The sequence below is a fragment of the Macrotis lagotis genome, chromosome 4 (assembly GCF_037893015.1).
Source record: "Macrotis lagotis isolate mMagLag1 chromosome 4, bilby.v1.9.chrom.fasta, whole genome shotgun sequence".
NCBI lineage: Eukaryota > Metazoa > Chordata > Mammalia > Peramelemorphia > Peramelidae > Macrotis > Macrotis lagotis.
This window is the reverse complement of record NC_133661.1, coordinates 181,914,551-181,928,164: the sequence shown is the minus strand read 5'-3', so window position 1 is coordinate 181,928,164 and position 13,614 is coordinate 181,914,551. Positions and strand designations below refer to the sequence as shown.

Sequence of the window (13,614 nt, the reverse complement as noted above, 5' to 3'; positions counted from 1 at the left end):
TTTTTCAGACACCATGGATATTCTTGATAAGGGGTTTGACTTTACTCTTTGTTAAGAGAAGGCCATATGAATGCCCTAAGACACAGAGGAACATGGAGCCATTGGCCATTAGGAACTGGGAATGTTCTGGCCAGAGAGTTTCTGACTCTGTCTTCTCTGGATTGGATGGTAACTCTGAAGGAAAAATGGTGATTCATTGGAGAAACAAGAATTGATGACATAGAGAGGAAGCTGTGAGGCAAGGCTCTCATTTGGATGGGGTGAGTGGACACTTTCTATCTTATTCCCTTCCTGGGAATAGCTACAACTGGGAGAAGAGACAAGGCATGTTTTCAGATGCTATGAATTGAGGGGAGGAAGAATGGGTAATGCAAAATGAGAAAGAAAATGAAACTGCATGTGAATGTTGGAGATGACAACATGGTGAATGATGATGATGGTGGTGGTGGTGGGGTGTGTGTATGTGTCTGAGAGAGAGAGAGAGAGAGAGAGAGAGAGAGAGAGAGAGAGAGAGAGAGAGAGAGACAGAGAGAGAGAGAGAGAGAGAGAGAGAGAGAGAGAGAGAGAGAGAGAGAGAGAGAGAGAGAGAGAGAGAAAGGAGGGGAGAAGGAGAGAAGGGGGAGAGAGAAGAGAAATGACCAACTTTCAGCTAGTTTGGGCAGTTTATCCAGTTTTCTGACTTCTGTGTCTCTGATGTATTAGCCTTCTTGCTGAAGGTAAGATCTGGGAAAAGAGTGAGACCAAGGTGACTTGGTAGAAATGCCCTTATGTGGACATTGAAATGTAGGCTGGGTTACAGTGGACCCCAAATTTATCTACAGGAATCCTTTAGCATTGGAGACACAAGACTGTTGGACCATGTGGGCATGAGGTCCCAAAGGACTTACTCAGGTATCTGCCAAGCATGATCCCACAGTGGGTGCCTGCTTCATGGATGAGTGATGCTGCTGCTGCTTGGGTTTGGGGTGTAATCTAATGGAGTAGTGCATACCTGGATACCAGTTTGATTGACCAGAACAACTGAGGAAGAGAACATGGTTTTAAGTTTGACAAGGAAAGGAATACAGCTTAATGGTAGTCCATGCTGTAGGTAAGAGGATTATTGGACACACTTATGGCATTTTTGCTTTTGGGAATGTGTGGTGGGTGGTAAAAGTACTGTTATTTATGTGTACTGTGTCACCTCTCCTCTTTCTGGTCCTGATTCACTCTTATTCTCTCTCTTGTCTTCCTTTTCTCCCTCCTCCTCAAAAAGGCAACAACCTATCATAGCACACAGAGATTGGTATGTTCCCAACTTTATGTTCACCCATGCCCTAGCATTTTTTCTAACCTGTAAATTGAGACTCAACCTGTTCACATGACAAAGTAGCATTTGTCTTTGGAGTTCACTTTTTATGTGTGAATGAATAGAATGAGGTGATCCTCTTAGAGAGCTTTCTGGCCTCTTGTACTGCATAGCATTCACCACGTAGACCTCTTCTCTTGTGATCACTTCCCAATTTTTCCCTTGACCTTAATAAGTTTGTCCCATGTCAAAGTCAGGTTTCACAACTTGAATTAAATGCAAATAATTATTCCCTCTGCTTGTTCTTGTGCATCTGAGCTTCTCTCAACTTTCTCTATAACAGTACATGTGGGCATTAGTCCTGATGACACCAAGGGCAGAATCTTCTCTCTGAAACAAATGATCTCCCTGACTGGGTCTTTTTTCTCTGTCCCCTAGAAGTGACACCCAGTCTTTAAAGTTTAAACCCTCCTAGAAATTTATCCCTTCTCACAGTTTAGGATGATATCTTTGCCCCTGAAATTCTAGCCCTATTTTGCCATTCCAGGGACACCATTTATTAAGTTCTTACCATGTGTCAAATATTGTGCTAAACGTTGAGGATGCAAAAGAAGGGCATAAACAGGTTCCTTGTCCTCAAGAAGCCCTCATTCGCTAAGAGAGGCAACATGCAGGTAATATATACCTACAAGGTATGGATAAAGCAATGGAAGGTGGTCTCAGAAAGAAGGCACCACCAATGTATTGTTGAAAGTAAGGCAGATATACCTACAAGGTATGGATAAAGCAATGGAAGGTGGTCTGAGAGAGAAGGCACCACCAATGTATTGCTGAAAGGAAGGCAGAGATTGAGACTAAGAAAAACCTCTTGTAGATAGTGGGTTTGGAGCTGAATCTTAAAGGAAGCCAGGAGACAGAGGTAATGAGGGAGAACATTCCAGGAATGGGGATAGGCAGTGAACAGGTACAGAGTTAAAAGAGGGTGTGCATTATTTTAGGAGCAGCTAGGAGACCAATGGATCACAGAGTGTTAGAGGGACTAAAATTTAGGAAGGGGCCATGTAGTGAAGGGTTTTAAGAGGATTGTATTACATATGATCCTGGAGGTAATAGGAAGCCCTGGAGTTTACTGAGTAGAAGAGATGGTATGGTTGGGCTTTTGGAGACTAGGTAGGTCAGTCAACCACCCAAAAGACTATTCAGGCAAGTAGAGATGAGGCCCTGAACTGTATCATGATGACTGTGTGATTAAAGATAAGGGGAGATGAGAGATGTAGAAATGTGAAGATAAATTTGATGACAGATTGGATATGAAGGATGTAAGTGAATGGGAAGGTAAGAATGATACCAAAGTTTTAAGTCTGAGAACCAGATAGGATGATGTTGCCTCTGACAGGAATAGGAAAGTTGGCAAGAGGGGAGGGTTGGGGAAAAGATAATGAACTGTGTTTGGACTTGTTGATTTTGAGTTGCTTATGACACCCTGTTCCAGATTTAAAAGGCAATTATTAATGTGAGACTGGAATTCATGAAAAAGATTAAGACAGAATATGGAGATCTGGGAATCATTTGTTTAGAGATAATAAAACCTGTGAGAGCTGATAAGATGAACTTTAAAGAGAATATGGAGGGAGAAATGAAAAGGATAAAGGACAGAATTTTGGGAGATAGTCTTGGTGACTAGAATAACCTGAAGGAAGAGCTAGCAAAGGAGCCAAACACAGGAAGAAAAATCAGGGGAAAGAATTTGTGTCATGAAAACATAGATGAAAGTATCTGGAAGAGATTGATTAATGGTGTCAGAGGCTACTGAGAGGTCAAGAAGAATGAGAACTGAGAAAAGTCATTAGATTTGGCAATTGAGAGCTCACTGGTAACTAAAGAAATCATTCTTTTGAATGAAGTTGGAAGTAGTTTCAATTGAATGAAGTTGATTTCCGAGGGTTTAGATTTGAGTGGGTAAAGGTACCTCGCAGATCCCTATTTGGTCTTTTAACACATTCTCAATTCCCTCTGAGGTCTCCTGCTTGTCACACTCAGAGAACAAGACCCAAATTCTTATTTATTAAAGTTCCTTACTCCTTTCTTCCTGGCTAGGTTGATATCCCAAATTCAGTCACTTCTTTCCTGGTTTTTAGTACATTATTTCTTGGATTTAATTATTACTGACATTGTCTGTTGGGAATGAATGTACCTCTGTTTGCATCAGAATACAGAAGTGTACAGCTATGTCTCTGGGTCTGTCTGTGTGGGAACAAAAGTCTTTGTGTCTGGGAATAGTTCTTGCTTGTGAGCTCACACGGTAGTTTGTATATATTTGGTTCTCTTTTTCTCCATTTGTTTCTTGAATCTACCAGTGCACATACATGTGACTGTGATTATAGGAAAGAATCTTGTACAATCTGAGGCAAACAGAAATCAGCCTGGATTACCAGAGAGATATGAGACGTGAAATCAAAAGCAAGCAATAACTAAGAGGTGGTGATCAAGACACATAGGAAAGGATTGGGGTGGAGTGCTGATTTCCTGGAGAGTAGCATTGTGTATGTTCTCTTTATTCAAGTGTGCATATGTCTCTAGATTTTGGATGGGTGTACTCCAAGGGTTGCCAGTAGAGAATATACTTTTTAGTTTGTTGGGTTTTTTTTGCCAGATTCTTTTATCCTCATCCCCAAACCCTGTTGATCCCTTTGCCCATATAGTACCTCATGCCAATACCTTGTCTAGTTTCATGCATAATTGGCCTGGTGGAAGGAAATCAGTCAAGATCATTGCCACTGCCCATAACACTTTTTTCTTTTTTAGATTTTTCAAGGCAATGGGGTTAAGTGGCTTGCCCAAGGCCACACAGCTAGGTAATTATTAAGTATCTGAGGTCGGATTTGAACCCAGGTACTCCTGACTCCAAGGCTGGTGCTCTATCCACTGCGCCACCTAGCCACCCCATCCCCATAACACTTCTAGCTACAATATCTAAACCAGAACTAAAGTTTGAATGCCCCTCCAGGACTCAGGTTCTTTAGAAGTCACTAAATCCTGTCCCATTTGTGGTCTGGTGGTTTCTCCCAACTACCACATAGTCAGGTATTTTAATCTATTAAATGGTGATGCAGGAGGAGAAGCAAACTCTAGGTTCACCTATAGGTAGAGCTACATGTGAATGCACAAAGATTTCAAGATGAATGAATATGGGAATGAGATGGGGGCTGAGTCTGAATAAAGGAAAGTCACAATGGCATCATCCCAGGGGACTTAGAAGTGAGTGGTGCTCACCTCAAGCAGGCTAACTCTGCCTTCTAGTATCTTGCAGAAATATCTAAGGCTGTTGTCTGCATGCCAACAGGCCAGCCTGTTGGGGTTGGATCAAAGCTTCTACTTTGGAAAAGGGATTGGATGGGAGTATATCGATCTAAAAGTGGGTAGAACTATAGCCCTTTGCTTCACTCAGTTCAGTGGGCTCAAGTTTTTGGTTTTTTGCACAAGGGATTTAGTTGAGTGTGATTGGCCCAGTGTAGAGCCAGCTCTTTCCACCTGGTGACTGTACTCTTGTACAGTATTTTCCAGGCTAGTGTATGCATGCACAGACACACAAAAGTCTCTGGGATGGGTAAAGATTTTTCTTCAAACTCCAGTCAGCCTGCCTTTCTAGTTGGAAGGCTCTAAATATGAGGGACCCACAAGCAATTTCAAATAAGTCCACACCTCATCACTCTATACCAGGCAATTGCCAGGTTTGGTTTGGTTTTGAAAATGTTTCCTCTTATTTTTTTTTCCTGTTTTTGTTTTCAACCTTTATACACAAGTCACATTCCCATGAAGCACAGAGTTAAAAAGCCTCTTTCCTCATACACATGCTAAGAAAATAGTTTTATACATGGAATTTCAATGAGAGAGAGAGGGAATGAGGAGGGGAGCAAGAGGAAGACAGAGAAAGGTAGATGCAAGAGCAGCATGGACCACTTGGAGGTTGGTCACTTCTCTTGCTACCTCAATTGGTAGCTGGTATGTTTTTGGCATCATCAGAGTAACTATTTCTGCTCCTCCAATTCCACTTGGGTTGTATGACTGTCTTTGAGGCAGGAAGTGAAACACAAGATATCACTGGGTTATTGAGAGAACTTTGAAATTATAGAGCACTCCATAAGCATGAGATTGTGTGGGGACTCTAGGACTAAGCTAGTGTAGTTTCTCTCCTCTCTCTCTTCCCTCCTTCCATTCTCTCTCCTCCATAGCCATAACTCTGATGTTTTAGCATGGAAAATTTAATTAACTCCAGGTTGGATTCAAATGGGGGAAGGTTGAATGGTTAAATGGGAGGCAGAAAGGGAAAAACAAGGGACAGGGATTCAGAAGGAGGCCCCAAAAGTTTAAAAAGTTTCCTTTACTAAGGTCTACCATCTTCCTCTTGGTCCTTCACCAGCACGTTAGCTTATAAAAATGACCAATTTTAGGAGAGGAGTTCCCATCTTGTGCTTAAATCATCATTTATTCTCCCAACATTCCCCTCAATTGGGCATCAGGTCCCTGTGGTCTCATGGCATATTCTAATACCTCTGAGCGATGAAAGATACAGGCTGGGGTGTGATGGGGAACAAGGAGCATAAAGACCTGGAGACAGTGTAGAGGGAAACAAGAGGACAGAGGAAGGGGTTCTTTAGGGAGTGGAGAGTATGAGGGAGGGATCAAGAAGTAGAAGTTGAGGTTCAGGAGGGAAGTAATATGGGTTGGAGGAAAGGACAGCTAGGATCTGCAAACCATCCACATTTTTCTGGATAGGATTTCTAAAACTCTCTATTCTGTTTCTGGGAAAGAGCTTTTTGGTGATAATTTCTTACTTATGTTGAGTTTTTATCTTTCCTCTTACAGTGTCTTTAACAGGAAAGGGGAAAAGATAGGGTGACATTATTCTCAGTCCCTTGGGGTGCTTAACAACCATTTCAGGGGCTAAAAACCATTTTTTCTTTCGAAGAAGTGGGGAGATTTAAAAAACAACCCTTAACACAAGAGAATTTTTAAAATCTAAAGAACCAAAACATTGACACAAACAGGAAAAAAAAACATTTTGTTTGGTGGAAGGGTTTTCTCTGTTGGGTTTTTTCTGTGTTTTTCAAGTTTATTATTTTTCTTTAGTTCATTCCTCTGGTCTCTCCATCTCTCTCTCTCTCGTGCGTACGCTCTCTCTTGCTCTCTCTTTTTTGGTTGTGTGTGTGTCTCAGTTTTTTTTAAAGAACTTTGGATTTGCCATTGGTGGGCGGCACCGGGTCCCCGAGGCTGGGCCCAATGCTGGCAGGCCTGGGACCAGGGGCTGGCCCACGGCTGCTGAGAGGATCTCTGTGTTTAAAGCCTTTGAGAATAAGTTACTGCAGTTCTGGGGTGTAGGAAGGAGAGGGGCACAGGGGTTCCTGGCAGCGGCTTTCTCAAGAGTCCAAGCTTCCTAGATTCCCCTGCTGGAGAGGGAGGGGAGATGGGGGAATGGGGACCCCTCTCCCTGCCCCACCTCTTGTTTGGTTAGAGTTCCAAGGCTCCCTCCTGGGCCCCCAATGATGGGGTCTGGCCAGTTGGGAGCTTGGAAAGAGTTTGTAACTGGTGTTGCACTCTGGACGAAGAAGGCAGGAGAGGAAAGGGGAGTGGTGTAATTTTTTTTCCTTCCCCCTTCGTCCTCTTGGGTTTTCTTTTTTTCTCTCTCTTCTTTTTGGCGTTTCTCAGTCAATAGCACAGTACGGGAGGACTTGAGTAGGATGGGACATGTGGTTGGGGATTGAGTGGGGAAGAGGCAGGACATGGAGGATTGTGGTCTCTTTGGAGACCATGAGAATGTTGGGGAAGGCAGGACATGAGGGAGGGAGCTGTGCATGTGTGTGCGTGTGTCTGTGTGTGTGTATGTGTTTATATGTGGGAGACAGGCTGTGTTAAGTGTACATGGGAGAATGGGGGGCAGATGGGGGTGTTTGTAGGGAGTCTGTGTGGGGGAGGAGGCAGGACACTGCTGGAGGTGGGGTGTGGGAAGCCCACTGAGGGTTGAAGTCAGGAGACTCACCCAGGATGGGCAGAGCCCTGGGGTGTGGATGAGGGGTTTGAACCCCCACCAGGAACCCCTTGGGGTATGCAGGAAGAGCTGAAGAGCCCTTCTCTCTTCCCCTATCTTGGTTTCTCTGTTTATAAAGCTAGAAGTGTAGAGGTAGAAGTAGTTTTTGGGTTGGAGTCCGTGTGAGGTAATCTTGCTTCCTCTTTGGCAAAAGCCGTGGCGTTGGTGACCGGCTGGCCCCCTGGAGGAGGGGCTGCCTTGCGCCGGTGCGCTGAGGAGCGCAAATGGGCTGCCAGGGCCTCCCGCCCACTCAGCAGCACCTCACACGCCAGGCAGTGATAGGTGCAGATGGGTACACGAAGAGGGGGGGGCACACCAGCCCCAGCACCCCTCCCAAAGAAGCAGAAGGACCTCTGGTGGGCAGCAGCAGGTGCCTCCCCTTCAAATGCCATCTTGCACTGGCGGCACAAGTAGCGGTGGGTCACATCCACGGTGGAAATGCCGGTGGTGCCTGCTAGCAATTCATCAGCTTCCCCAGGCTCACTCTCACTAGGGAGGTGTAGCTCTGGCGGCTTCAAGGGAGCTGTGGCCGTAGGCTCAGGGGGCTGGGGTGGTGGCTGGAGGAGGGCATTGGGGAGCAGCCCGATGAGGGTCTGAGGTATCACGGGGTTCATGGGGAATAGCCCCTTTTTCATCCCATAGAGCTGCTGGAAGTAGGCCCCTTGGAGCTGCGGACCAAAGACGGCTGGGGGGGCAGCCCCCCCTGCTGTTGGCAGGGGGAAGGGCAGAAACTGGCCACCTAACAGGGTGGGTACCGTGGCCTTTAGTGCCTTGAGGTTCTTGAGGGCGTCAGTAGAGGAAGTGGTGACCCCAGCGGCAGCACACTTACGCTCATCGGGCATGTCGTCCCCTGAAGGTTCAGCAGGAGGCCCTGGAGCAGGGTCCACTGCAGTGGAGTTGGTTTGATCTGTTCTCTGAGGTAAGGGGCGAGCTGGACTGGGCTGGACAACCGTAGTAGCCGGCAAAACAGAGGCAGCAGCAGCCAGGCTGATGAGGCCCGAAGAAGCCGCAGGGCCTGGGAAGAGGAGGAGAGGTTAAGCAAGGGAAGGGGGCAGGCCACTGATGGTGCCCCCTGCCCCCCCAGCAGTGATGTCCCCCTCCCACCAGAATGCCAATTTACTACTGGCCTCTTCAGGGGGCTGTGTGCCCTGTCAGCACCCTCCAACGAACCAGTGCATTACATTTCCACTCTGCCCCAAAATAGGATCAAAGGAAGAGTGTAATGGAGGGTGGAGGTAGGAAGGGAAGCCCAAAGGGAAAGGGAGAAGACAGACTGAGGAGACTTAGGAAGAGACAAAAGGAACATCCCCTTCCTCCTTACTTACCTGAATTGAAGGGGGCTAAGCTGCTCAGTGGGGGCTGAGCTAGAGCAGGACCAGACAGGAGCACAGGGGCCAGTCGAGGCAGGGTGCTGGCAGCCCCCAGGGAGAGCGTGGCAGCCGTGGTGGGTGGAGGGGCCTTTGGGACCAGGGGAGTCTCAGGGGCAGGAGCCAAGTCATAGCACTTGCTTTCACTCTTAAGTTGGGCCCGGACAGCCTCCTTGAGTTTGGCCAGATGCTGCCTGGAGAACAGATGGCCCCGGCAGGAGACGTAGAAATCATACTTGACATCACAGTAGGGGCAGTCAGTTCGGGGAGCTCCCACGGGGCCTTCATTGCTGCTGCCTCCCCCACCTCCTCCTACCCCCTGTAATTTGGCCTTCTTCTCCTTGGCACGGGCATTCTGGAACCACACCTGGATGACTCTCTTTGGAAGCCCAATCTCTTCTCCCAGCACCTCACATTCTTGCATGGTTGGGGTACGGTAGGCCTCATAGCAGGCCTTCATGATCTTTAGCTGCAGGCTACTCATCTGGGTCCGGTAGCGGCGCTGCCCTAGCCCATCGGGGGTCCCCCCTGCTCCGGTCCCCCCATTCCCACCTCCCCCAGCACCAGGTGACTCTGGCTCAGCCAGGCTAGAAGCAGATGAGTCACTCAGGTCCCCTCCAGATGGGCTGCAGACCGCACTCTCTGGAGACACCTTGAGTGGCTCCTCCGGCGCCTCTTCCTCAAGAAGTGGAGGAGGAAGTGGGGGGGTCGGAGTGGCACTGACCTCCTTAGTGTCCTTGCCAGGTGACAAAAAGGATGCAGGGCCAGTGGTGGGAGAGGCTGTTGCATAGGGGAGGGGGGGTGCTTCTCGCTTGGAGACTTCCCTTCCTACTCCATCTTCCACTTTGCCCATAAAGAGGCCAAATTTTGTGAAGGGGACAGGGGTCGGTGGGGCAGGGGTCTTGATGGCTGGGCTGGACACATTTCCAGGAGTGCTTCGAAACTGACCCTTCCGCTCACGGGCTCTGGTATTCTGGAACCAAACCTGCACCACCCGCTTCTTGAGCCCCACTTCCTCGGAGATGCAGTCCAGCATCTTGCGGGTTGGGTTGGAGTCCTGCATATACCAGCGGTACAGGATCTCCAGCTGTTCGGGCAGGATGGTGGTACGGAGACGCTTGTCTCTGGGTGGTTCGCCTTCCCCAGGCCCACCAGCCTCACTTCCTGTGGGTGATAAGCTGCCCTCTTCATGCTTGCGTTTGAGAGGAAGCCCTGAGGCTGGTGGGGGTCCCGGCACCAGGGGGCCACGCTCCCCAAACACTAACAGGGGTAGGTCCAAAAGGTGTGGAGGGGCACCAGGTGGCACCGGTGGCACAAAATGGAGTCTTCGGTGGCTGCTCAAGAGGTCCTGGCTGGTGAAAGCAGCAGCGCACTGATCGCAGGTGTGAGCTGGGCAGGGGGAGGTGGGGGCTGTCCCCTCTGATTCTCTTTCTGCTGGCTTGGGGGTCTCTGTCTGGCATGGGTCTTCTGCCTCTGGAGATGCTGGTGCTGGAGCCTCTGGGCCAGCTGGGGGTTCTGGTGCCTGCTCTTCCTCTGCTTCTTCCTCCTCTACTGCCTCCTCTTCTTCTTCTTCCCCCTCTTCCTCCTCTTCTGGTGGCTGATCATCGTAGCATTTCTTGAGGTGCCGAACCAGCTCAAAGATGCAAGAGAAGGTGGCATGGCAGCGCCTGCAGGCTGAGGATCCTGTGCCTGCTCCCACAGCTGTCACTGGACCCCCATCCCCTGCATGCTTTCGGGCTTTCTGCCGAGCATTCTGGAACCACACCACCACCACGCGACTGGCCAGGCCCAGGAGCCCTGCCAGCCTCTCCACCTCCCCATCTTTGGGATAGGCGCTGGTCTCAAAGAAGGACTGCAGGGCCTGGGACTGGAATTCTGTGAATTTTGTGCGGGAGAAGCGGCGGCCTGCAGGAGCAGATGGGGGAAGGGGACTCTTTCCACAGTCTTCCTCCTCTTGGGGCCAGCGCCCTCCTGGACAGAGGTGCTCCTCAGGGGGCTGACTTCCCCCAGCCTCAGGTTCGGGCACCAGGAAGGGTGGGCAGAGTGGGGGAGCAGAGGAGTCCACAGGACAATCTGCAAGCTTGGGGGGCTCTGCTGGGGGTGGATACAGGCTGTCATAGCTCTTTCGGAACTGAGCAGCATAGCGGCTAAGGGCTTCAAAGGGCAGGAAGCGACGATGGACATGTTCCTCATGGGTCTTGAGGATAAGCATGTTGGAGAAGAGTTTCCCACAGGCTCCACAAGCCAGCTTGTCCCCACTCCCTAAGGCCTCAGGAGGGGGTGGCGTAGGGGGCGGTGGTGCAGGCTGCTTCCCCTCATTGTACTGGATCACAAGCTCAAAGCCAAAGTTCTCCAGCAGGGCCTTGGCTGCCGTCCGCGCTGCCTCACTGGGAGGCTGGCAGGGTGGCGAGGAAGGCCCTGCCTCGCTTCTCTCCTCGGCCACTGGGGGTCGCTCTCGTTCCCGCTCTGCTGCCTCAGTCTTAGGGGGAGGTGGTGGTGGGGGTGGAGTGGTTGGTGGCAGTGACAGTACAGGTGTGGGCCCTGCCAGTGTCAACTTGGGTCCCACCTTGAGGTCATGCAGGTAGAAGGGCAGGAGCAGCTGCTGCTGCTGGAGCTTCAGCAAGGACTCCGGCACGAGTGGGAATGGTGGCAGCACTGGGGGAGTGAAGAGTGGAGCTGGGAAACGATGTAGGTCTAAGGGTGGTGGTGGTGGGGACAGAAAGGGCAGCCCAGAAACCAGGCTGCCAGTCTCGGGCACCTTCTTCTCTGTGCCCCCCACCCCATCAGGCTCAGCCTCCTTGGACTCTTCCTGGTTCCTTTCTGGTCCCTCAGCCTTGGCATCAGCCTTGGCTCCCCGGGACCGAGTTTGATGCAGGACTGACCGCATGTGAATCTCCAGGGTAGAGCTCTGGTTGTAGGAGACGCGGCAGACTGTGCACTTGAAGGGTTTGTCTGTGGCAGTGGCAGTTGTTGGGGGGGCACCAGCCTCCCCTCTGGCTGGGGCCAAGGGGTCAATGGCAGCTTTCTTCATCTTGTGCAGATGGGAGACAGAGTTGTAATGTACCAGGAGGATGTTCTTCTGGGTGAAGGACTCCTTACATACTGTGCACTTGTAGGGCCTGGCAGGATCCAAGAATTTGTCCAGAGCAAAGTTGGTGGTCTTGCGGTAGGACAGAGGGTGCCGGGCATCAGCAGGAGCTGGCTCTGCTGGGCGAGACTCCCCTGTTGGCCCATCTTCCTCTTCAACTGTGGGCATTGTTGGGGATGCTTCTTCAGTCTGGGGGTCAGGCTGAGGGAGTGGGGAAGGGGCTGGGGAAGGGGGTTTTTCAGGGCTTGTCAGAGGTTTGTCAGGGACCTCAGCTGGAGGTGGAAGAGGCTCTGGTAGAGGGTCTGGATGAACTTCTGGGGTAAGGTTGGAACTGTCTCCTAAGGAAGGAAAAGTGGTTTAGGGTGGGGTGAAGAAATGACACTAGCCCCCAACTCTAGCATCCTTAATCTTATCTCCTCAGTTCCTAAATCCGTGACCGCCCTCCACCAACTAGCTTTCAGACTTGCTGCTTTTTCCCTTACCCACTGCCGAGTCTCCACTGGATACTGGTTCAGTTCTAGGAGTTGGGGGTTCAGGGCTATCCCCTTTGGGACTCAGAGTGGTCCCAGGCAGCACCTTGGTCAAAAAGGTCATTCCCACAGTTGTGGCCTAAAAAGGAAAAAGTCCAGATAGTTCCAACCCTTCCACCCTGGTCACCTGCCTGCCTCCCCATTCAGGCCTGCCCAGTTGCCCTGGCCTGGGCTCTTCATCTGGCTTTTTTTTCAAACCCCACTGGTCTCAAAATCTAGGGTCAGTTAGGGCAGATGTTGGATGTTCATTTCAATGGTAGGGGGAAGGACACAGCAAAGGAAGAGGGGATGTGACCCTCTAGGCCAGGAAAAGGTCAGGATGAGTCTGCTGACCAGCTGCTCCCCTAGAAGAAAAGGGGAGGCATGCAACACCCTCCCCACCCCAGCACCCTTTCTTTTCCTTTTCTGCATGGCGGTACTAGGGGTGAAAAAGAAGGCACTGGATTCCAGGGGTTCTTGCCTAACACTCACCACCAGAAGTAGCTTTTCAACACATTCAGGCACTACATTGTGCAGGTGGCTAAGGTGGAAGTGAAGACCAGAACGTCCCACCAGTTGCTCTTGGCACAGTGGGCACCGGTACTTGGGCTGCACGGCATGCTGGGATATGGTGTGGGCCTGTACCTGCTCATTGGCAGGGCTGATGAAGCTGCAGTATGGACAGCAATACACCTGGGTGGATGGAGAGGTGAGTGGGAAGGGCATAAGGAAGGAGAGAAGACACTGCAGGCTCCTTGCTCTGGGAACAAGAGTTCTCATGCCCAGAGAATACCTGGGCTAGTAAACCTAGAACCTCAGCACTTGGAGGATTCTTGCTCCTTCCATAGATCACTGAGAGAGCTTTATGGGCTCATGAGAAAACTTTACAGAAAGGCATCACAAAAATCCTTCCACGCCCCGCCCCCAGGGCTCCCCAGCTGGCATCTCCCTGCTCCTTCCCTGGGGGCAGGGACTGAGGCCTGCTCCAAGCTGCAGACTCGCCTTCCCTCTTTGTTTGCCCTCTCTTCCTGTTACTCCTCCGCACTCCTACTTTACTGTGGCTCTCCTTCCTCTCTAATTTCCTCTCTTCTTGGCTGGTCTTCCTCTTTCCATCTTCCTCCAGCCCCCAGCACTGTCCCCTTCCCCATGACCTGACAGCTCCTCCCCTGGCTCCCCCCCACTGAATTGGGATTTCTCCCCCAGCCCCCAGCCCACGCCTACACCTTCCCCCCCTTCCTTCCCTAGCTCTGTCCTCTCTCCTCTTAGGCCCTGTGGGC

At 50.3% G+C, this 13,614-nt stretch overlaps 1 protein-coding gene across 3 annotated transcripts in view; it reads right to left on the bottom strand.

The window, feature by feature from the left end:
- Nucleotides 1–2,158: 2,158 nt before the first annotated feature.
- ZFHX2 (zinc finger homeobox 2) overlaps nucleotides 2,159–13,614 on the bottom strand; it is a 32,302-nt gene continuing 20,846 nt past the window's right edge. For all 3 annotated transcript variants that reach the window (XM_074234829.1, XM_074234827.1, XM_074234828.1), the window contains exons 7-10: nucleotides 12,830–13,030; nucleotides 12,311–12,437; nucleotides 8,699–12,166; nucleotides 2,159–8,388 (exon numbers count right to left, since the gene is read on the bottom strand). In XM_074234829.1, coding sequence (XP_074090930.1) covers nucleotides 7,445–8,388; nucleotides 8,699–12,166; nucleotides 12,311–12,437; nucleotides 12,830–13,030 — 4,740 coding nt within the window. In that variant the 3' untranslated portion in view covers nucleotides 2,159–7,444. The remainder of the gene's footprint in view (nucleotides 8,389–8,698; nucleotides 12,167–12,310; nucleotides 12,438–12,829; nucleotides 13,031–13,614) is intronic.